Below are 25202 nucleotides of genomic sequence, written 5' to 3'. Positions count from 1 at the left end.
CTTTTCCTCCAGTGCCACCATAGGGTTGGCGTTTGTCGTTTTGACTGAAATGTCTAAACGATTAGATGATAACCATAAAATCTGGCACAGACATTCATAGCTACCCCCTCAGGATGAATTTGAATAAGTTGTGAACTCTTGACATTTTGTCTAACGCCATCATCAGGTCGAAATTTCAATTATTTGGTGATGACACTTCCTTCACCCTCAGCTGTTGTTTGTGTTTCTAATCTAAGATATGTTAGCAATTAGCTCAAAGCGTAGGCACGTGCGGCATCACAGAGCCTCTAGCATGGCTGTAGTCTCTAAAGTCTTGATACTGGATGTCTATTTAACTATTCAAATTACTTACAATTACTCTTGCTTCATTGATTATGTTTACATCTGGTTTTGATCATTTGGAATATGACGTTTATTGGAAGATTGATTATTCAGCTCCCTGAATACATGATGATAACAGCATCCAGGTTTCTGAGTGTGTGTGTTGCTGCAGGCGTGTCTTCGACTCTTTCACACCCAACAAATCTGTCATTTCTGAATCGACTGAGTCAAGAATAGAGTATGAAGTCACTTTAGTTTCTGGCTGCCTGGACTGAACTTACCACAGTGGTGGATTCATTTCTCCATCTGATCATTTAGTAATGGAAGAGATGAGAGCGACAAAAAAAAAATCCTTTTGCATTTCCACTATCGGACTATAATTTCAGCATTTAGACCATCATTACATTGTTGTCAGAAACCTGGATAAGCTATTCACAAGGCATAGTATCCCGGTTTCTATCGGAGTACTAGAAACTATGATGTGATGTTTACGTGTGCAAACACAACACCAGTCCAGGATCTTTTTCTCCAGCCACATTTCCCCATTATTATTGTGGTTTTAAAATGAATGGGTAGGCTAGTCAAAGACCAGTCAAAACCAGTAATGGGAACCAGCAGCATAAAGAGCTGCAGTTCTTCCAAATAACAACCAGTTTATGTGGACTATAAATAGATTAAAAGAGGATTAGCGATGTGGTTTTCTTGCTGTTATTTATAGTAAAACTGTGTGTGTGCTTAAAAAAAACCCATCTTTTCGGTTTTGTGTTTAGTAAAAGAAATGAAGCACAAGCCATTTTCAATTGTCCATAAAGTTTTAATGAAAAAAAAAACAGCAATGTACCCATTTAACAACAGAAGAAATTAAGAGAAATTGTAAGATTTTCGAGAGCCAAGCTCTTATGTACAGCATATTGCACTAGAAAAAGAACCAACATCCCCCGTCCTCCTCCTCCGTTCCCTCCATCGCTTCATTTCCTGCGCCGTTTGAAAACTGTGCAGTAGACACAGAGCAGTCCCAAAGATAACACAGCCAGTGCTTTAACAAAAACTGCTACATCTGGACTGGGTCTCGCTTCATTAGGACACGTGAATGTGAAATCCTTGAGACCACTCTGAACGTAAAGAAAGAAATGTGAAGACAATACAAACTCCCCGCGCGCGCAGCGCCAGGAGTCTGAAATAAGTTCCACTGTTCAGTTCATGTATTAAAAGAGATATCGTGGTTTTCACTCCATTAAATTACATTCAAACCCTTAAGATACAGATTTTTTCCAGGAATGTTGGACATGCATTTTTACTCCATTTACATATATTGAAAAAAGCCCTTGAACTGAGTGACACAGCAGACTTGGCAAATATCCAAAATTTAAAAAAAATGCCACAACATTGAAAATAAACGCAATCATAGAAAAGCAAAAAAAGTCGTGTTGTTGTAGATCTTTCTTCGTCTTATTACAAAAAGATGTGGAAAAATTTCTTGCTAAAAATGTTTTATAAAGATAGCAACGATAGCTGTGTCAAATTCATGTCAAATGTATAAAAAAAACACCAAATCACAGCACTTGACAGTTAAGATGCACTCTTTCTTGGATATTCAAAAAAACTGATCGAAGAAATTTGATATTAAAGACACTGAAGGTTGAACGGATAACAAATGTTTCACTTGAGTTGCAACAGTGGTTGGTAACGACAGGCTCAGATCAACGCCGCGCCGACTGGCCGGCTGTTCAACCCGTTTCACGTACAAATAATACTGGGCACCATGGTGGCTCATTCCTCCGTCAAATGTAAACCCACAGCCCTACTAGATTGTAGTTAATAAAGCACAAAAAAACCCAGGCGAGCTGGGCCGATCCAGTATATCACAGATCTTAAAGAGTTTCTAGAGGGGGAAGTTCAGCACAGGAATAGAAAGAGAGGCGCAAAATACAGTATACAGGTAAAAAAAAGTTTGTTTTTTTTACAGTGCACATTGATTGCAAACAGTCGTTTCTGATATTAAGAAGGTGAAACTCGCCGTTCGTGTTGAGAGATATCAAAGGTTGAGCCTGTGCCTCGTGAAACAGATTTATTTTTTTTTCGTATCAAGGCACAACGAACACGCCGTACTGTTTGTGCCAAACTCTATCGTATCAGAGCATGTTGTTCTCTCGCAGAGCCCGAGCGAAACGAGAGCAGTGACCACTGACTTTTGGGTAATCATGCCAAGTGTTGATGATGATGATGTGGCAGGTCTGTTACTCACAAGGCACATTTTGTACATTTGATTGTCTGTTGTTCACGTGATTTGTAAAAGACTCACACCAGTTTGTGTGAGGAACGCACACGAGGCACATGGCTTTAGTCCAACCTCCCCACACACAGGCATCAAACACACAACTGAATGCGCATCGGCAAACGAGAAGAAAAAAGGACTGTACACACTGAGATAGCATCTATACAGTAGCACTGAGCAAATATACACAAAATAAATTAGAATAAATTATCTGAAAGAAAGCAAAAAACAAAAATGAAACTTGTTCTCGATAAGGACAGGGAGTAGTTAAAGGTTTCGGTGACGGAGGGCGAAGCTTTGGACTGGAGACCAGAGAGTGCGTCACGTCTATCTGAAATGGCTCAGCGTTCAGTGTTTGCAGGAAACAAACTTTTGGTTCAGCGTTTGTCGTTACAGAAAAAAAACTATCTGTAACACACTTGTTGATGTTGAGTTTGAAAAACATAAAATAAAACGTCTTTGCTTGTGCAGCGTCGTCTACGCTGCAAAGGCAAATTCATTTTCAAATATAATAAGCGTCAGGTAATTAACACGGCTCTTAACTACTCCCTGAAGAAAACATAAAGTAGGAAAAAAAATAACCCATCAGTGTCTTCAAAAGTTCATATCATGAATCTACAACAGACTGAAATAATACATCAAATGAGGAATTTTTAACATCTTATTTAAAGTCCTTAAAGACTTCTTCCTTGATAAACCTTACGTTGAGAAAACAGTGGCTGTGTCGTTGCAAAATGCTAACGTAGCAGGTGTCACGTAAAGGGTGTATAAAACTTCTCCTGTACCCAAATGTGTCCGTGTGTCAGTAAAAATGTGTTTTTTGAACTGTACAGAAGCTGAATATACCACTGGCAGTTTGGTGAAAAAAGCACTTGAATGAATAGGTTGATACGTACACGTATCAGCACGTCGGGATTTAAATCAGTGCTCGAGACATTTACACCTGGAGTGAAATAAAATAAAAATGCATCTCTGTAACTTTTAACCCAAAAATGTTTCTGTAACAAAGAGGTGTATATCATTGAGGACATATTTTTGGGAAACGTCCTTCTATGGATGATTGCAAATGCAACAGATCCCTAAGATTTTACTTCCTTCCACTGGCTCGAATATTGCTCACCCATCAAAACGCTGATAAATGTCATCTCTCCCACGCGACGCAGCAACGGGCAAAATTGCGATTGTCAATCCAGCCAGTGAAAGCAAACAGTGAAAAGCTTCAGAACATGATGAAATTGATCCAAAGACTTTCAGCTGTGTGATTGTTTTTCCAGTTCCCTGATCGCGATCCCACAAAGGAGATTTGTTTGTGCTTATTTGGTTTCAAAATGACTGCAGATTTTGGAAACAGTAAGCACACACTCCTACATACGCATGATCACAAATTCAAAGAGTAATTATGTCAGGTATTGACGTCAAATATCTTCAGTACACCTACATTCAAGTATTTCTCCTTTTAAATCAACAGGATCTGAATCTACAGTGGGTCTTAAACATGAGTGGTACTGGAGATGGAGAGGCTGATGGATGAGACAGGTTGATATAACGTCCCTACGTCTACAGTGGAAGCTGGTAAAACGTCACGAAACGTCGTAAAACGACGTCACGGACAACCATTTTTCAAATTAGCCAGTGTGGAACAGTAAAGGATAAGTACAGGGCTTCTTGTTTGTGTGAGAATAAATTAGAAATGTGCCTCGAGTCCTCAAGGTTTTTCAGTAACTTCAGCACAGAAATGTCCACGTCCACAGTTTGTCGCCAAAAAAAAGCGGCCTAATCGTAAAAATGAATCTCTTTTTTTTTATGATTTCCTTGATGCAAAAGTACTGTGGCAGGAGAGAATAAGGCATTCCCTGGACTGATGGAGGTCCTTCAAGACTTGAAATACCAAATAAAAAGAGTACTGTACAAAATAGGTAATCTTACAAATATTTCGAAAATATCTCTTCAAACGCAATGGCTTCTTCTCGGAGAGGAGAAAAAAACAACCAAAAAAATTAAGAAAAAATTGTAATCGAGTCTCCGTCCAGCGGTGACCAGTGTTTTTCTTCATCTCATCTTCAACTATAAAACAAAAAATTCCAAACCCGTGTTCCATCTTACAGTGCCATCTCTTAAAAAGTCTGGTCCCTTGTCCCTGTCGGGGCGGGGGGGAACAAGGGGCTGAGGGGAAAGGCGAGCAGGAAGCCCTCTTCATCTCTGCTCTGCTCCTCTCAGGCGGGGGAACAGAGGCTCTCTGGGAAACAGAAAGCCAAACAGGGCCATCGTAAGGCGCATCCAGGCAGGCAGGTTTTGTCTCTGATGCCTCTGGAACTGCGAGGAGACAGAAAGATAAAACACAAATTAGATTATTCACATCGGGGAGGGCGTGTTAAATCACTATCAGACTTTCATCATTTTCAGTAACCGCCGCAGATTTCATCAGGCTTTTGAGGTGAAGCCTCGTGAACTGTGGTAAACCCTGTGAGCTCAAGACCATGTGACCGAGTAGACTGGATGTTTCCACAACATTAGCTGTGTGTCTAGCAAACATGTCTGTCACACGCACATCCTGCAGAACATAAAGTATCAAGTGCTCTTAGGGACTCTTGTTCCCAGACTTAATTTGTTTGATGATAGGATGAAAATGACCGGACTAACAACTTGTAAAACGACCCCCGGGAGCTGCCACTCGTCGTCGGAACATCACTCCTCCCTCGAGTTATTAAATGTGTTGACTTCTAAACAAGAACCCTCAAAAAGTGAAATGCTTTCAGAGAACGCGCCGCCTATTTCATCACAGCTCTCTTGTAATACGAATAATTATCAAAACAAAAGCCGACGGAAAATGAATCCGCTCCCTCCTATGGAGCTGCCTTCTCCCCAGCTCTGTCATTTTCTATCGGGGGGCTGTGGACTACAGACAGATGAAGGGGTTCCTGCTGCAGCCTGCGATCTCCTCTCTCCTCCTCGTCTCTGATCCTGCACAGCCCCCACCGGCTTTCTCAACAGCCGCGCTCAGATATTGCAGCCTGTTGCATAAGCATTCTTGTTACGATCTCTCTCTCTCTCTCTCTCTCTCCATCAAGGTCCCTACCAGCATAGCAATCATAGTCCGCCACAGGCTATTTGATGCAAAACTGGCAGACTGAACTGAATTGAACCAGCACCGCTAAATGCAACCCTAATTGTCCTTAATTGCCTTAATTCTACACTGCTGAGCTTATTTAAACAGTACCCTGGTTTATTCCACGTGAGGCTCCTCTTTCTGCTGTCATTTTGCATGAGTAGTAGAGAATGACGTGTATTTTCTTTGCTCTTTTTTAGGTTAATGCGCCCCTTAAGAAAACTGACACAACATGCATGTTTTTGCACTCAATGTTTCAAAACTTTTTTCCCTGAAATTTCCCTGACAGTATTAGCATTTTATTGTCCAAAAACTCAACGTTTAAGTAACTCAAACCACAAATACAATCTGCTTCACATCAACAACAAAAAAAACACACATTAGCACACACCGGCAACTTCTGCTCGGATAGGCGAGTGAAAAAAAAGTCTAACAATAGCAGCAGACACAATGCAGAAGGAGTGATATCAAAAAGGATCATTTGTGATTATTCTCCCTTTGGAATATTCCTACAGTATCAGATCCTGCAGGATAAAATAAAAAAACCAACTCCAGTGCAGACAGCAGACAAAAAAGACAATTTTCTCTCTTATCTCTCTGTCACAGAGTTACAAACCAAAACACACACAAAGACACACACACTGAGGCAGTCAGCGGGACAACTGAGGTATTGTGGGTAGCCGTGAGTCAGACTCTATTTTTAGACGGCGTATAAACAGCCGGCCAAGTCTACCCAGACACAGACGTGCTGCTCACTCCTGTTCGTGACAGTCACGTCGATCTCACCTGCTCTTTGTCAATCTTAGTCCAAATTTCTCACGCCATATATCACTTTCTTTCCATTCTTTCTCTCGCTCTCTATTTCTGTCTTTCTCTACTCTCTCCTTCTCGGTTAACCACACAGTTAAGTACTTTATGAAACTTATCAACCACACCTTGTTGTCCCACGGACCCCATGGCTAAACGGTCACAGCCGCAGATAAGAAACACAATGCCACTCCCAGTATATTTGTACTTATTAACTAAGTTCAGAGTCATGTGACTCGTGTGGACTCTCAGTCAGACCAGTGGTTGCTTTACAAACACTGATAAAAAAACAAGTAACCCCCTGGACCTGTTATCAAACACACTGTGACCTCGCCAAAGGAGACAACAGAAACATGCGAGAGCAGATTGGGGGTGTTGTCATCTATAAGATTGTGACACAATGCCTGCCATGTTCCCGTGTGGATTTTATTTCTTGATATGCACGCAATTAATTACATATCACGAGCTACACAAGGTGCGTGTGCTGAGCTATTCCCACGGGAGCTTTGCAAACAGTGAGCCTTTACACGCTCAATTACCTTCATCATCAAGTCCCAAATTGTTTCACGCTTCGTGAGGTATGTTCAGCATAAAGAAGTCTACTTGAGACGCATGTACCGATCTGATGGTTGACGTTATCTTTTAAACTATAGAGCGCTGGCAAAGGGATAACGGGTCAGAAGTGGGTGTCATTTAATCTGCTCTTTTTAAAACAGATGACGGAATGTATTTCACTCGTTTGTTTTATTTCCTTCTGTGTTTGTAGACCAAGAAACATATTTCTAATAATCCCATTGATGGCAATGCCATTAGATATGTTCCGATACCACTTTTTCCTTCCTGATACCGATTCCGATACCTAAACTTGTGGTATCGGCTGATACTGAGTACCGATCTGATACCAGCGTGAGGAAAAAACATGTAGTTATAATTATTATTATTATTATTTAACAGCTGTTTACTACTGACCAGGTATGGATGTGATTTCTATCTTTGTTTTATGGCCTGGCTCAGGTTAAGCTCTTTGTAAAACATGAACAAATAGATACAGAGAATGAATGCTATAGAACTTTCTTTTATTATTTAGTTTTACTTGTGAAATATTGCCAAATGTCTGACATTTTCCTCGCTCCGACTACCGTTACACTCTCCACTAGCACCACACTGTTGTTGTTCTATCGTCACGTGACAAACTACCTGCAATTAGTTCTTCTTCGCTGCTCTAAAACAGTAGTTGCCAGTGGCAGCCATCAGGGCGACAGCACAGTGAAGGCTACTGTTTTGGAGCGTCGAAGTAAAATTGTTTTTTTTCTGGGTTAATAAATAATGGTATCAGATCGGTGTATAGACTGGCGTACTCGCCGATACCCGATGCCGAATTTTGGGCAGTATTGGACGCATTTCCGATACTGGTATCGGTATCGGAAAAACTCTAAATGACATGGTATCAGTGTAGTCTATAACCCTCTGCTCAGGCTGAGGTACTGTTTTAGTAGTTTAAAAGACAAACATGACCTTGACCAAAGGGCCAAACTAAAAGTCAATATTTAGATATTGACCAGGACAAAGTGTGTTTGTATGACCGTTTCATGACACACTGACGGTGACACTGGCTGAATACATATTAGTTTTGTAGTTTTCATATCCTGTATGAAGTCACAAAATCGTGCTGTATTAGTGATTTAGGATTTTTTCCTTCAGTGTGGCCAAGAAAGTGGTTGAATCACTGCACAGTCTATTTTTATCCAGTGTGGGTTGTGGCCAATCCAGCTGGCAAAATGTTCTGCCCCCTTTCTTCCCGAGAGTGAGCCACAAATTGGCACAAGGTAGCCTTGACTTGTGTCTCTAATCAAGTAAAAGCTGACACGCATGAATAGTTCACATGTGACATGCAAAACTTTTTGTCTCAGTCCCATGCTGCTGACACAGGCATACTGTATGTTTAACAGGCAAATAGAGCATTTACAGTACTTAAGTAATATCCATTTCTTCTTTGAGGCAATGTTAGTCCACTTGTGTTCATATTGTTTACACTTTGACACGTGCTTAGAAGTGCATACAGACTCAGCGGCTGCTCGTTTGAAGTGTGTGGGGGGGGGGCTTCACTTAAGGATCCACTTTGCTGCTTGGGAGTGAGGCTTACCAGTTCAACGTGATCCTGATGGAACTTGTCTCCGATCTCCCGAAGTTTCCGACCGATTTGCACCTCGACGCTCACCCCTGCCTGCTCCTCGGGCCTCTCTGCCATCCTGTCATCTTCCTCCCCTCTGCCCTCTTCCTCCTCCTCCTCTTCAATCTGCCTCTCTCCCCGGTCCTCCATGGGCTCAAACTGAGCGGGAAAATGTGAGCGTAATCCAGCGTTGCCTAAAAGGGAAACATCAAGCTTCTTAAAAACTTGTGTTGTTGTTGGATCTCTAAAACACCAGAGGCCGTTGTCAGTGTCTGTGCCAAGATGAATATAAAAAGGCTGAGAGACATTACTGATATCAGTTCAGTGCAACCACTTATGTTTTCCTTTTTGACTTAAAGCTAGACAGTGAAAAACCTCAGAAAACACTCTGCAGACAGTCTAAAGATACGCCCTAGTATCTTGATTACTATTAATGGTATCAAACACAGCTGTGTCTGACTAGCTAAGTCAAATAAACAGTAGCTACTTTACATTATATTGCTTTCTGAAACACAAACAGGTTTTATCAGATTGTGTCAGATGAGCAAATTACAAGGTAGGCACTTAAAGTACAACTGAAGAATCCACAAACAACAAAGAGGGAGAGTGTTGGTAGGTGGAAAACTCATTATTAAATCAACAACAGCCTCGGTGAACTGCTACCTTTCTGTCGTGTCACCGAGTTCACTCATCGCCTCTAGCATGCGCTTCTGCAGTCATGCCACTTGAAAAAACATATTTTTTTTATGTCATCATGTGTGCAGAATAGCCTGCTATTCTGCCTCACAGAGGACCATAATACCTCTAAAGAAACTGAGCGTCCTGGACTTTGTTTGGGAGAAGACATGGCAGCGAGCCGAGTGCATGACACCCATTAGTGGGTAGATTACAATGAATGACAAGGTAATAACAGTCAGTGGTTTTTTATGTATTGGTGACTTTAAACCCGGAACAATGCGCACCTCTCACACACTGACACCGAGTCAACAAACAAAACAACATTCTACGTCAACGTTCGTTCAATTCAATTAGGGTGATGTCACACTGATTTGATTAGAGATGGGAATGCAATATTGGATTAAAAGTGAGGGACCCATTAGTGTAGGTATGTGCCTTTATGTATGTATGAAATAAGTGTTGTCTGTTTTCATGACATGTTCATTTAAAATCCAAAAAAAGAAACGGGCTGGAATGTCTTAATTTATCAGATTTAGGTTATATAAGTATTCGTAAAGATAATTAAAAATCTACACAGTAAACAAGCTGTTTCTTAGAATGTTTCTCAAGTTCTCAGCAAGCGTATAATAAGACATGGGGTTCTCCCAGCTACAAGGAAAATTGATATCTAAGCTTGTCTGTTTTGCAGTAGTAATTCAAAATTTAATTCAGTTTGTCTGATAGTCCAAGAACAAAGAAAGCAGCCGCCTCCCGTTCTCATCCTATCTGACACTCCTCAAATCAGATTGACAGTTTTAATCACTCAGGTCTATTAGGACAGGATGAAAGGATAAAAGGAATGACTAATAATTTAAGGTTGCACTAGAACATTCGATGCATCATCCCACATCACTTTCAGCCGGCTCACATGATCTCGCCTCCTCCTTACCGTGAAAGGGTATGCGAGGCTGCCAGTGCAAGCTGCAGGGCAGCGTGTTGACGCAGATGCTGTTGTTGTTGTGGCTGTTGTGCGACGTGGGCACTGCGGCGGTGACGGCAGCGAGGGCCTGTCCGGCCGCGATCTGTGTGGCGCGGTCTTCGTATTTGACGTCCCTAAAAGGCGTTCCCCAGACGTGCGAGATGGGCCGTGACATGTCCTCCTCCTCATCGTCCATCCGACGCCTCAGCGGTAAACTCCCTGGAGAGAGGAAAGGGGGACACGAGACGGAAAACTTTAGAATGACACGACAAGTATGTGTGTTAAACCATATTTGTGGGACTTGTGTTTATGATCTTTAGCTGGCAGGTAATTTGGGTGTGATTTGTTTAAAAAAACGTGCCAAATATCATCCTGTTATCAGTGGAAACTTTGCCCTCTGACAGATAGAAAATCATCTCACCCTGTCTGCATTAAATGAAAATAAATCATTAGTCATTAATGCCCAGTAAGAGGCTAATGTGTGAGGTAATACTGAAAACAAACAAGCACGGATGGATAGACTCGAAGGCACAGATGGACCTGCCAATGTAAACATACAAGATGTAGCTACGGCGATCATCTTATGATAAAGTGACGAGTAGCAACAGGAGCCAAACGTATGGAAACACCCTATGTAGGGGGTAAACAGTGGGCAGCTAAAAATGCTACGCCAAATCTGCCACCCTCCCACAACAGAACTGTTCCTGCCAAATTGTAATTGAGTGCCAAAAGATCCAACGGAGAGGCTATTTTCCACCTTAATCTGGAACAGTGTTGCCACAGAGCAGAGTCGGGAGATTAGCTTCCTTCGGCACTATTCTACAGCTCAACATTAACACCTATGCTCGTTGTTCCCTCTCTATCTCTCAACCACACAATCACTGGATAGCTGCCTGTCTATAAACACCAACACACACATGCAGCAGCGGGTGGTGTGTGAGTGAAACCTCAGTGAAACCAAAGTCCTGGCTAGACTGTCATGTGCTGCATGCAGCAGCCGTTTCATGAGGGAGATAACGAGTTTCACTCCATTCTGCCTGCCGAACGCAAACACTCTTCTTCCTCCTTGGCCACATGCCACGATCTGAACTAGTGTTTCATCTTTTTTGTCAAGGGTGGGTGTCTTTTTCCTTTTGTTGTGTGAGTGAGAGACAAATGGGTTGGGTTTGACTGGCAAATGCAAAAGTCGAAACTGGAAACTGGAAACTGGATTTGTGTTTACTGAGCGACACTTTGTGAAAGTGTCCATGTGCATGATGTCATATCATAGGGAGCCAAATGAGGAAACTACATTATAAACAACCTTGGAAAAACACTGTCTAACTATCCAGGCCTCATTATTATAACGCAAGTCTCTGAATATGGAGCTTTTTGGTAAACAAAAAAAATAATTGACCCACACATCCTCTGGCCTCCATTATTCCCAGGGCATTAAATAGTGAAACTGCACACTAATTAGTTTTGCATTACAGAAACTCAAAACAACCCTCATCTGCATTAACTTCTCCTCCAGGCCAGTTAAGTAGTACATTAATTAATGCTATGCAAGCAGTAGCCTAAGGCCCTCTCTCTGCAGCTGTACCACAAGTTTCACTTAGATCAACCGTGCACTTGTGTGTCATTGGCAAGACGCGCCCTGTCTTGAATTTCCACTGGCAGTCAACAGAGGACTGGCAAGATTACCATAGTGTCAGACACATAAAAAAAAAAAACATAGACAGGGAGACAGACAGAAAGACATCACACACACACATACACACTGATATACACACACAGTGCCCGGGGGCAGCAGGGAGGCCTGGCAGCCACCACAGTGCTGGTCAGAGGCTCAAAGCTGCAGCAGAAAGTGGCTCCCTCTGCTGCACCATCTGTGCACCGGGCTCTCCTCCATGCACAACCATGGATGGGTGGGGGTGCACTCAAGGTGAGCTCTGCTGCTATTTATCCTACTGTATACTGATGATTATCAGTGTGCTAGTGACAAGGCGCCGATAAAGTCATTAACTTTCCTTATAACTGGAAAGAGCCAGTTAAAATGCTCATGTCATCAACTTTAGCCGTTTACAGCGATTAAAAAGTTGCACCTAATAGATTCTGTGCTGCAGAGGAATGGTAATCAAGCAGTGTCCCTAAACTGCTACTGCTCTTTAAAGGAACGGTGTGTAACATTTAAGGGCAGGGGTCAGCAACCTTCACTATCAAAAGAGCCATTTTAGGCAAATAAAATTAAAAAAAATATATCTGGAGCCGCAAAACATTTGATCATTGTGATGAAGGTAACACAGTTTATAGTCTAAGTATATAGTATATAAGTCTAATGCAGTGTTGTATTTGTATGATTGATGTTTTTGTTGTTGTTGTTGATGTAAGTTACCACTGAGATGCCAAAGTATTCTCTACACAGTTGTTAAAAAAAAAAAAAAAAAAGTTAAGATTTTCATCCTTTAAAATCTTGAGGCTCCGGAGGACCACCGGGGAATGTGCTGCATCTTTATCCGCGTTAGGAGCACAATTCCCGGGGAGAGCTCACCGCGGAAACACGCGGAGGAGCCTGAACAGCTCATTACTTAGAGACATAACATTCCACATAACTGGCAACCACTACTGTATATCTAGTGAAGAAACAGAATGCTGCTAACACGTGGTGCAAAAACACAAATTGTGGATTAAAACTTGTTTAATCTTATTTTTTTAAAGAAGATAAAAGTTTAGCTATCACTATTTAAACAAACTAGCTAAGGTAAAATAAAAAAAAAACGTGTTATAACAGTGTTACTCGCATTATCCCACTTTGACACTTTCTCCTCCACTCCAACTCTTCACCAAAACAAACAAGATAACGGAGCAGATATGTTAAAGAGCCGATTGGTGAAATATAAAAAGAGGACAAGTTATTTTTACTGTACTATTTTACTTAAACAACGCCTATTAGCTGTAATATTGTTAATTAATGACAAAAAAAAAATACATCCCAACGGTTAATGTGTCCCACAGACCTGGCAACATCAGCCGGGACGTTGAGAATTCCACGCGCGATAGAGCGGTTGATGGATAGAACGCTTCGTCAGTTACTCACTTCGTCCGTTAAAGGTTCAAACAAGAGAAGAATAAGCCTCGCTGGTGTGAAGAACGGGGGCAGAAATACACCTATAACGCTAAATTCTCCCTGCCAGCGCTCCGGTAAGTCTCTGCCCGTCTCTACCCGTCTCTGCCCGGGCATGCCCGCACATTTGTTGACAAACTCCCACCAACAGGCGAAGCGCGCGACGGTACGGTTGTAGTAGAACGTTCTCTTGCTTTTAAATGTTTGAATAAACAGACGTTACACTCACCGCCAGCAAACGTTCTATCCGTTGTGATCGGCGGTATCTTGACAACTCTCCGTTAACCTCGTGTTGCTACAGGACGGACTGTGTGTTGATGATGGCTTGTATGTATCCCCTCTTCTTTGCATTACACTCACTCACTCAGACATGATTGCTGACTAGAGAGAGAGGGGTTGTTTTTTTTCTCCCTGTGTAAAAAAGAGGTCCGCCCCAGATGACAGAAGGGAACCGCCCCTTCTTCTTATAATAATAATGTGAAAGGAACAGAGTCAGCTACACTCAGTGTTATGCAAATACAACACACTGAAAGGATATTAAATGCAGTTATTGCTTTAAAAATAGTATAGTAGTAAAAATAGTATTTTATTGCTTTAGTATTTTATTGCTTTAAAAATAGTATTTTTAAAGCAAATGGTCAGTGGTGGAGGAAGTATTCAGTTCATTTGCTTGAGTACAAGTATAAATACCAGACTGTAAAAATACTCATTGCACTGAAAATGTTATATTATGTTTATGGAGGAAGTCGATGATGCACTTATTGACTGTTTTATGGTGTTTTTGTAAATCCCTTTTTAAGGCAAGATTATAGTATATATATACTAGTATATATATACTATATACTGCCCATTAAAATGTCAAATAATTAATTACATTGTAATTTAGTCAATTTATTCATAGATTAATACAAACAAATGTATCAATGTTTTTTTTGTATAATTAGTTATTAATCACTATGTACGTGACTCATGTAGTCCTCCATATATGTTAGGCTACTCAATCCAGAAATATGACCCCTGTGAGACTCATACTATTATTTGTTTTACTTATAATGTGTAAGTAGCATTTCACTTTTATAGTTGATCAATGTGGCACTATATTGTTATATTATTATATAGTATTTTATATAGGGGTATTTTAATCTATATATCTCATATAAGCACATCTTGTGTTTTATATGCAAAATTGTAATGTGTAATAGCCTAACTATAGCTGTCAAATAAATAAGTATCAAATGGAAGTACACAAGTAAAGCACATAGTACCTCAATTTTGTACTTACTAAGCTATACGACCCCACCACTGCAAATGCGTTGATGCCATCTTTTGCCAAATTAATCCACTATTCTCCATTTGGGTGCCTGAATAATATTTAAAATAAAAATATTAAAAGCTGCTGCATACATTATTTGGTCCCTGCATAACATGTTGAGCTCATGCTGTATTGTTGTTGAGAGGTGGAAAAAAAAAAATATTGTGTCTGGCCCTTTAAGAGAACAGTCCTCCTCGCCACCATAAGCTGGTGACAAGCAGTAGTCCAATCAGATGGTTTGTTTTGGTCCCGCCTTCTGCTCCGTGTATCTTGACACGTGGAGGGGGAAAAACACAAACCCAGATAAGACATGTGACTGCTCTCAGCGCTCTGCTCAGCTGATTGGGAGCTGCTGCTAGATAGAGTGATTGTACCCACCCAATTACTGATGGTTGTCGGTGTGATGATGATGATGTGTACTGTCAAGGCAACAAATAGATTCATAAATTTCATTGTCACACATTGCATGTCAGTGTCCCATTTATATAGCATGATATTTTGATATGTTTAAACATGTGTCATGCAAACATTATTAAAGTGACATAACACAACATAACCTATAATTAAATACAACTAAGTATAATCATTTAAGGTAGTCCAATTCAAAAACTTACTTTACTTGACTCAACTTTATACTTACACCTCATTTCAGAGACTAATATTATATCTTTTACTCCACTATATTTATGGTACAGCTATAGTTTCTAGTACCTTTGCAGAATATGATTTTACATACAAAACCTATGATTAGCTTATGAAAAATGAAATGAAATTGCTGTATTACTATTGTATCACTATGACATAACACTGGACAGGGGCTTCTGCATAATGAGTGCTTTTACTTTTAATAGGCTACTTTAAATACATTTTGCAGATAGTACGGCTCTGCTTATATTTATGCCAAATTTAAATAAAGGGATTTTACTAGTAAAGTATTTTTTACATTGTGGTATTTCTATTTTTACTGAATACTATCTGAATACTTCTTCCACTACTGAACATAACATATATATATATAGCACATAGCATAGCATAGCATAGCATAACATAATATAACATAGCATAGCATAGCATAGCATAGTATAGCATAGCATAGCATAACATAATATAACATAGCATAACATAACATAACATAACATAACATAACATAAAATAACACAACCTAGCATTATATAGCATAGCTTAGCATAACAGAACAGAACAGTACAGAACCTAGCATGATATGGCATAGCATAACATAACATGGATAGCATATCATAGCATAGCATAGCATAGCATAGCATAGCATAGCATAGCCTAACCTAGCATAACATAACATAACATAACAAAACAAAACAAAGCATAACATAGCCTAACCTAGCATAACATAACATAACATAACAAAACAAAACAAAACAAAACAAAACATAGCATAGCATAGCATAGCATAGCATAACACAACATAACAGAACAGAACAGAACAGAACCTAGCATAATATGGGATAGCATAGCATAACATAACAACATAGCATAGCATAGCATAGCATAGCATAGCATAGCATAACATAACATAGCCTAACCTAGCATACCATAACATAACATAACATAACATAACATAATAAAACATAACAAAACTAGCACAGCACAACACAACACAACACAGCACATCACAGCACAGCACAGCACAGCAGAGCAGAGCAGAGCAGAGCATAACATAACATAACATAACATAGTAGGATTCAAATGTCATTAAATGCATCGTGGCTTGATAATGGCTTGACAACCATGTATTGATATAAGCATATAGAGCCATTTTCAGCTCAGCCCCTGAGGGCATCCATTGTTGAACATGGTGTCTGATGGATGCACTGTGACAGTGGAATAAACAGCAGCCATGACTGGTGACCCTCATTGCAGGGTGCGGGCACGCCTACCCATGGCATCACTCGAAAGAGGAAGGAAAAAAAGTACAGTCAAATCAAGCCTTATCTGCAAAAAGGGGTTACTGAGTGCAAAACAGGCAGGCAAGTAGAGTGAGACTATTTGATCCACCGTGTGAGTCAGATTTTTCCCAGGAGACAATTTCTGGATGAAAGCAGATGCTGTAGCGTTTGTATGGCGCGTTGGTCAGCCCGTGCAGGATGTTATGTTTTCACACTGTCCTTTATTGTACAGCTGGTAACGTGTGAAGTGTGATTTTCACAACTTTTGACAACATTCCCATGCACAGTTTGCTGGCAGACCAGCAAACAACCCCTGCTCAGCCTTGTTTAAGCTGCCGCTTAACAGCTCCCAACCCCCCATACACACCAACCCCCCTCCAACTCCAATCCTGCAGCGCGAGAGAGGGACCCCACCCAAAATTTGGAAGAGGAGATCAGATGGTGGTTGTTTTTGCTGAACATTCAAGCTTTGCATGCATAGGAATGAACACAAATAACACAATGTTTCAGCTATTTAGCTAAATCTGCACACTCCTAACAAGTGTTAAATCCTATTTGCACGCATGCTGCATTAAAAATATAGAGTAAAAATAGAAAAGAAGACCAACTGACTCATTGCGTCTATGAATATTGCTGCTTCTTTGACTGTATTTTGGACTCAAACTGAGATCATATTTGTATTTCATAGCGGCAACATGGAGGTGTCAAAAGGAAATATGTACCAAGTAATTTAAATGAACCCAGTTTTATGTTATTAATATTTTATCTGCTCAGATATTTATGATTTGAAGGACACAGCTGTGTTATGTGAATAACTACTAATAAATACCTCGTCATTAAAGCACCTTTTGAGGAATACAAATTGGAATTGGAATGGAAAATTAAAAAGTTTAAAATATCAGTTTTGCAACAGTTTGATGTGGTATTCAGGCATTTTAAAAACTACCTTTCAAAGGCAGAACATTTCAAAAATTAATTAGTCCTCTGTGTGCTGCATTTGAAAAACAAAGAAAAAAAAAAAAAATCAAATCGCCCGTAAGCATTTCATCGCTTTTTTTTCTCCCCCGAGTTCCCTTTATCAATAACTAATTAATGTACCAAAACAATAGCTCCGAGAATAGTGCATTTCAATCATAGTCAGTTGTCCCATTGTCAGTGGACCCTGGGGTATACAGTAGTTTTTCATCAGTTAAACTGCAGTTTGGTGAAGTCTTGTTGTCTCTTTGAACACAGAGCTGTTAACCACATTTGTGTTGCAAATCAGATTTTTTTTCCCTTCGTTTTGGCAGAGAACATAACATGATGCGCTGTCAATGCAAGAGATTCAGAAACACAAACGTCATGCATTGTGCAATCTCATCCACTGTTTTAAAGTCATTTGCATTCTTTTACTTTCAAGCGCTGCCGCTCCAACCCCTTTGAAGAGGGAAAACAGCCTTTGTGTTGGCGCTGAACTCAGAACTTGTCATCTAAACTGAAACTTCCAGTACCTCTAATGTGTCAGGTGCGGTGGCAGACAATGTGTCCCAGCCCATTTTTATTCCAGCAATTTTCCCCAGCGAGACAGTCAAAATTTATCCTCAGTGAGTTATTTCTGACTACGTGCTGCCAGCCGAGGTGATAAGGCTCTGGATGTTGAAATATTTCAAAGTTCACTGCATAATGATACAATTTGCTTTGTGGCTTTTTCCCTAATGGTGCCTGACGTCCAGACGCTTTGTCTTCAATCTTCAATCCGTTCCACACCCAAACAACTCCGTCAGTGTTTGTGCTTGTACTCGATGCACTTCCTCATCACAATTTCATGCTTTCGACACCCTTGCCATTTAATTATCTACCTACATCCTTGTTTTAGGCGGCTGTTTTTCACATAAATTGATTGTGAAATTACGTGACAGAGATGCCAAGTTTTCACAGGTTATTGGAAACCTCTGTCCGCCTCCACCCCCTCCTCCTCCTCCTGTCTATTCTGTCAACACCTCTTGATTTTAACCACAGGTACAGCAGGGGCTCAGCCAATCAACATGGCTCCCCCAGAGTTCATCCAAAGGTAACACATTTGAAGCCCAGAACCACCCGAGGGAAATCCGTCCTTACCATTATGTGTATTCTGACACCACTTTAATGCCAGGAACATCAGTAATACTGGGCATGTTTCAGATGAAGTGTTGTATGGAAATACATTCATTGTGTCTTTCAGTTTGTCTTCACGTGTTTCCAGCTGCGATGGCAAGTCGAAGTAAATGAACGCTTAATGATTACTGAGCAGCAGCAGCCTCAGTTCAGGTGGTAAACAAACCATTTGTCAGGCAGACTGGCAGCCTGATGACACCTGTGCAACAGCCAAAACAGTCCCTAGATCCAATTTGCAGGTGTCCTTGCACTGGTGTTGTCGTTGCATTGTTACAGTTTGACATCCCTGTACTAAACCTTTTATTATTTGAAATCCTATGTTATTTTACTCATCTTTTAATAGATAGATTGTGCCATAAAACAACACACACATAACACACTTTGTCCAAAGCATTTATCTGGGAGCTGTGAGTCAAAGGCAACCACACTTGTTTGGTGTTAGAGACAATTCAACACTCATCCAACAGCCTGCAACACTTAATCAGTCGGAACTGATTGACTCACTACTAGAAATCTTATGAATTAGATGACTAAGATTATTTAGGTTGGCCTTGCAGTTAAAAAAAGAGCACCAGAACAGACAGCTTTATGAATTACCAGTGACAAAGTGCTCTTGAACTACCACCAGACTCTATAGAGGCGCATCTGTGCAATGACCTCTGCAGAACCATTAACCTGACCCGCCAGATGGTTTGCTACACAGAACCATCTGAGAAGCTGTCATTGGAAAACCATTTGTAAAAGGGCAGGCACTTTCAAAAAAATACTTGGAAGGTGATTGGATGAACTATCTGTCAATCAAACTCTTGCAGAAGCCAGTCGGGAGAAGAGTGAAAACATCTTTTCCATCGAGAAAAGCCTTCAGCACCATTTTTTGCTCTTCTTTCAATGAATCTATTCCTGATATAACTGATGCTATTGTAGCATCTACGCTAACCTCTTCAGGAGCTGCTGTTGTTGTTTAGCACAAACAGTCGCCTCTCTGTGTCATCACACACACCTAAGCCAAGCCCGTAGCTGCCAGTAGCTCCTCACAGGACGCTGATCGGTCCGTGCACTGGCTTGCTGTACACATTACTTGAATCCTGACAAGATGGATTTTCGTGATATGTGATCCAGCGATTTTCGCGCGAACTTGTGACATTGTGGGAATCTAGCTGCCGTCCAAGGTAACTTTTATCCACCCCTACATTTTTAGGTTAGTATTACTAGCCGTGTACTGCCGACAACATAAAAGCTGCATTCATTAATTTTTTCTTTTCTTATGGCCACTTGGGCAGAACAAGCTGATAACACAACATCTAACTTATCGTCACCTTATGAAGTTTAAATGGAGACACGGAGCAACATCAGGTGTTTCTGTCCACCTAATGAATAAAAGTTTATTAATTTGCTCTCCTTAAAGCTCTGTTTTGTTCTCCACCGCCACGCCCAAAGCTGCCAGTAGCTCCTCCAAGGGTGCTGATTGGTCCGTGGTCTGGCTTGCCGGACGCAAACGCATTACTTGAGGTCTGACAAGATGGATTTTCGTGTGATACGTGATCCAACGATTCTCGTGTGATCTTATGACATCGCGAGAATCCAGTTGCCATGCAAGCTAATGCAACTATGTGAATTTAAAGGATAATTTATGAAAACTTAAGATATTATTTTCAGAATTTTAGGCTAATGGTTACCTTGTAATCTTATGGAATCACTTTACTCACCAGTGTAAATGCTGAGATGAGGAACCCGGAAACCAGACAGGTTGTAAACAAACCAACAGATTATCTAAACCACTTTTGGAGAAGTTAGAAAACTTGAAATGTCGGTCATGATTTGGTCAGGAAAATGGTGTGTGTAAAGTTGAACCAGGAAGTTGTTTTGTGAACTGTGATGGATGTTTATAATTTAATTTGGGGTTTTCTTTCCTGTCTTTAAAAACCCATCGTTGTATCTTAGGAATTACGTCCATATTGGATGATTCCACACCCAAACGATTTATGTCCAATGTGTTTACGTTCAGTGCTAATGCAGGAAGTAGCGTGCTCTTTATGTAGCAAGGTTGAAAGTGAGGTCATGGAGGTCACGGTGGTGGATAGGCGTGTATGAATTTGACTTTTAATGCAAAGTTGCCGTCTTTCCAGATCTCAACAATTAATTTGGTGAGTGCAGTATTATTCATACCAATAAGAATGATGGCCAAAGCTATGAAAATAAGAACCAAGTTGAAATAAACCAGAATTATCCTGTAACATGAAGATATAGAAACACATCTTTTTTGAATAGAAGAATTAGCTCTCAAATTTAGTGCTGGAGTTTTTTTTTGTGACTTTGAGATATAAGAGACTATGTCATTTTGAGGTCGCTCAACCCTTCCTTGTTGTGCTTTTTAAGGGAGAATGAAGTGGATGCACAGTGGTCGTCTGTCCGCTCACTTGCTCTCCGCTTTAATTCTCGTAACTCCGTGTGCACTCAAGTGGCAATAATGGGATTTTGGGAAGCCCGTGTCAGATGTGATGAACTGCCTCCCTCTGTTAACACAGAGTTCAAGGGGGGCGGGGGAGATAACGTGTTGGCGAAAGATATGTCTGAGTTTGTTTTTAGGGTGGGGGAGACCAAGCGATTCTGTGAAACACAGTTAATCTTGTTACCTCGTAGTCTTAACACGTCTGACAGAGCTCAAGAGTTCAGGTGGCACTGTACAAGTCAGCAAGTGCTTCTGCAGCTCTTCATCTCTGCTTATATACACTTCCTCTTCAGAGATGTCACATCATTTTCTAAATACTTCATTGGCTGCTAAAGTGTTGGTGGGTAGGTGCTGTTCGGTGGATTAAAAAAAAAAAGCAACGTTAAATCATTGAAGGAAGGAGACATGGATGGAAATAGAGTTGGAGTTGCTCTTGTTTCTACGGTAACTGTCGACGGGGAGGTACCAGGGATGAAAGTGGAGGGAAAACAAACCTCCCCGCTCCGATGGCAACAGCACAGCAATTGGTTCTCGTTTCCTGCGAGGACAGGAAGAAAAAAAAAAAACATAACAAGGTCCCCTAGTAGCCCAGGAGACACAGTTCGATGTTGCATCAGAAAGCAAGAGGCAGGGCAAAATGAACACGCGCTTGTGAACATGCACGCTCAAACTTGCACACGCACATACACACACCCGTTCGCTCTCACACGCGCAACCACGATCACATGCTCCACTTCACCCCGCAGCCGCCCCTCCCTCTCCCGCTCTCTCACTCTCCCGCCAAAACATCCACAGCACGTGAAACCTGCCTAGAAACCGAGGGGAAACTTCCGCCTTGCTCTGATTGGCGGAGCTCCCTAGCAACCGCGTATGCCCAACCAGCCAGTCAGGCGCGTTGTGAGAGGCACACTGACCCAATGAAACAGATTATTCAGAGGCGCGGGCAGGCGCTGTGACCTGGTAACAGTCAGGAGAAGAAGTCAGGGAGACGCTGGAGGGGGAGAAGGAAGGCTTTCTGCGATTGGCTCACGGATTTCCTCTTTGTTCCGATTGGCTTGATGCTCTTTCTCTTTGCAGTCATTCATACATTTCTCTGCCTGCCTCAGCACTAGCTGCTCTGTTTCCTCCACCCTCAGCCAGTTCGTTCAACTTCCACAGTGGCCACCCTGCCCTCAAGGAAATCCACTGCCCAAGGTCAAGGCAGAGACTGCGCAGCTGAAATTGGATTGGTTTAGACAGGCAGGAGCAGAACAAGATCCTAGTAACAAGTCTACCTCATCATGTCAGTGCAGGATTAAAGCTTGTGATCAACAACTTGTTAAACAACACAAGGGCTCTCGCTGTTGCTGCCGTCGCTGATGAGCTTGTTATTGTGTTGCTTGTAATGGACACGGGCCAGTGAAAGGCGTAATTAGCTTTTCACTTCATAATGCAGCATTTGACAGGGCTGTTCTTCGGGCAGGTTGCAAGACACAAATTAGCAAAATGGTTAGTTTGTTTTGGAAAACTTAGCTTTTTTGAAAGCAGCCCGGGCGAGGTTTGCAGAGTCTTTCAAACTGCTTCCTCCAGTAGTGTGGGGAATTAATGTCAATACCCTGCAGGATCAGGAGTTCACATTGAATAGTTAATGAGTTGGGGGAGAGAAGGACCCAAATAATTCTGCGAATGGAGCATGCCATGCATACTGCCTAATTTAACATAACTGCAGGCAAAAACTCGCTCAGGCAGGAACATTATACTGCTATGATTAGTAAAAACAACATTACCATCCAACGCAGAAATTGCTCACAGCTCCCTAACAAATTAGTTTACTCGGGTTGGAAGATAAACTGAATCTATATTAGGGAATTTATTTTTCGCTTTCATCAATAAATGCTGCACTGTTGTTATTTGTTCTGCACTGAATGTTTCATTTACATTATGATTTTGAGCTAATAAGTGTTTTCAAGCTTGTTACAAATAGTACAATAGTGTACTGTATACCAGAAACTGCATCAAATAACCAATGATGAAATGTTAGATAACTATCTCAACCCACAAGGAGTGCAGTCAGACAACCAAATACAACCCCCCATGTCAGTGATGATGACGTAAATGTAAGTAGGTCCTCCGTTATCCCTAATGATGATTGAATGCAACTCATGTCAATCAAATATTTGTCAAATTAAATGAGTCAAGTGTGTGGGTGAGTGAGTGGACACAACGAAGTTTACTGAATTTTTGTATCTGTGTTTTTGATCATAAAATGACTTGTGTGAATGCTTGTTTGGTAATATTGTTTTCACAATATTTACCAAACAAGCCTTGCCAAATTTAATCTACCAGCCCAACACTATTTTCCCAGCCCAACTTAATCAAAAGCAGCCCAACTGAGCATAAACCAGCCCATTCTGGCAACACTGGTTAAAGGTGAAGTGAAAGATTTTATTGCCCTCTAATGCACTCACCTTTATTTGGTACAACTGCAGTCTGATACAGCCCTGCAATAACGCCTTCCTTGAGACTGGAGGGAAATAACCGAAAGAACAGAAAGGACTGGAGTTCCTGCTGAGATCTGAAGACAAACACACAGACAACCTTGGTGCGTTTGTTGTTAGCTAGCTTAAAGCTGACGTCTGTACAGTTGGTACATTGGCAGCTTGGGGCGAATAAACACAAACAGTCCAGCGGCCAATGTTGCAAGAATGACGCAATGCAAAAACTTGCTTTCTGTCTGAGCACAACTTTACACGGCATTAGTTTTAGCTACCTGATAGACTGGCATCTAAGAGTAATTCAAGACTTTTAAAGGATTAGTTCCACATTTTGGAAAATACCATAGACTGTATAAGAAGTGGACTGCCATTTTGAAGCCACGAGATCGGCATTTTGGCCGTCGCCATCTTGGTTTTTGGCAACCAGGAGTTACATGAGAGGGTGGAGCTAAATACAACCAAACACTGAATAAGACATTTCTAGGTGACCAAATATGTTATAATTAACTTTCATAAACTGAAAACACACTGCAAAAGGTTAAAGTTGTAAGATGAAAACACTTAAAACTCCCAGACCCGACAATGCCGCGGTAGCGACCTGTCAATCACAAGGTAGCCACGCCCTAAAGCATCCCCTGCTTTATGGTCTATTTGACTCTAAATGGGACCATAATTTACTAAGTGAACATCATGCTGTATTGAAGAAGACTTGAAACTAGTGATTGAGACCATAAACTCATGTTTACAATGTTTACTGAGGTAATAAATCAAGTGAGAAGTAGGCTCATTTTCTCATAGACTTCTATACAATGAGACATCTTTTTGCAACCAGAGGAGTCGCCCCCTGCTGGCTATTAGAGAGAATGCAAGTTTAAGGCACTTCCGCATTGGGTTCACTTTTCAGACCCAGAGGTCACACACTGCCCTTCACTTATTTGCTTTCTTGGATGAAAAAGATGAAGCACCTCACTAATCAAGCTCACTAATATACATGTTATATCTAGTTTGTTTATTAATTGAGTTTCTGCTGGGTCCCTGACAACAAGACTCCAGGAAGATACTGCTCCTGGCCAAGGAATAGTTTGGCACATAACCGCGACGTGTTGTTTTTACACTTTGGTGTTTTGTACAAATCAAACAATCAAGATATGACATGTTAATTAGTGTGGTTTAGAGGTAGGTGTATTTTGTTACCTTTGGGCAGAGCTAGGCTAGCTGTTTCCCCCTGATTCCAGTCTTTGTGCCAAGCTAAGCTAAAAAGCTGCTGGCTGTAACTTCATATTGAACGGACATGAGAGTGGTATCGATCTGCTCATCTAACTCTCGGCATGAAAGTGACTAAGTGTATTTTCCAGAAGGTTGAACTATTTCTTATGCTACCGCAGTGAAGTGTGTCCCCTGATAAAATGGGACTTTTACTCTTTGTTGTTAGCCCTTCCTTTCTGCATTTTGCGTGTGTGCAGGTGTGCATAATGCATTTGAGCTAGTCAGTAT

The 25202-nt window shown here is 41.1% G+C and overlaps 1 protein-coding gene and 1 long non-coding RNA gene across 3 annotated transcripts in view; one reads left to right on the top strand and one right to left on the bottom strand.

Annotated features, from left to right (window-relative positions):
* Positions 1-1114: 1114 nt before the first annotated feature.
* On the bottom strand, positions 1115-13826 carry bmf2 (BCL2 modifying factor 2). Its single transcript, XM_074615027.1, has 4 exons — positions 13648-13826; positions 10286-10534; positions 8653-8873; positions 1115-4909 (listed from the first exon to the last, which is right to left on the bottom strand). The coding sequence occupies exons 2-4, from the start codon at positions 10509-10511 to the stop codon at positions 4790-4792; spliced, it is 567 nt and encodes a 188-aa protein (XP_074471128.1). The 5' UTR covers positions 10512-10534; positions 13648-13826; the 3' UTR covers positions 1115-4789.
* The window catches only part of LOC141755798 (uncharacterized), a 32766-nt gene continuing 20964 nt past the window's right edge, over positions 13401-25202 (top strand). The window contains exon 1 of one of the 2 annotated variants that reach the window (XR_012591339.1): positions 13401-13495. This is a non-coding gene — a long non-coding RNA (uncharacterized LOC141755798). Of the gene's footprint in view, positions 13496-13655; positions 13746-25202 lie in introns of those variants that run through there. The other variant, XR_012591338.1, reaches the window with a different exon arrangement.

Source organism: Sebastes fasciatus, chromosome 18 (assembly GCF_043250625.1).
Source record: "Sebastes fasciatus isolate fSebFas1 chromosome 18, fSebFas1.pri, whole genome shotgun sequence".
In the NCBI taxonomy this organism is placed as follows: domain Eukaryota; kingdom Metazoa; phylum Chordata; class Actinopteri; order Perciformes; family Sebastidae; genus Sebastes; species Sebastes fasciatus.
Note: the sequence above shows the minus strand (reverse complement) of the source record. Positions and strands in the feature narration are given on the sequence as shown.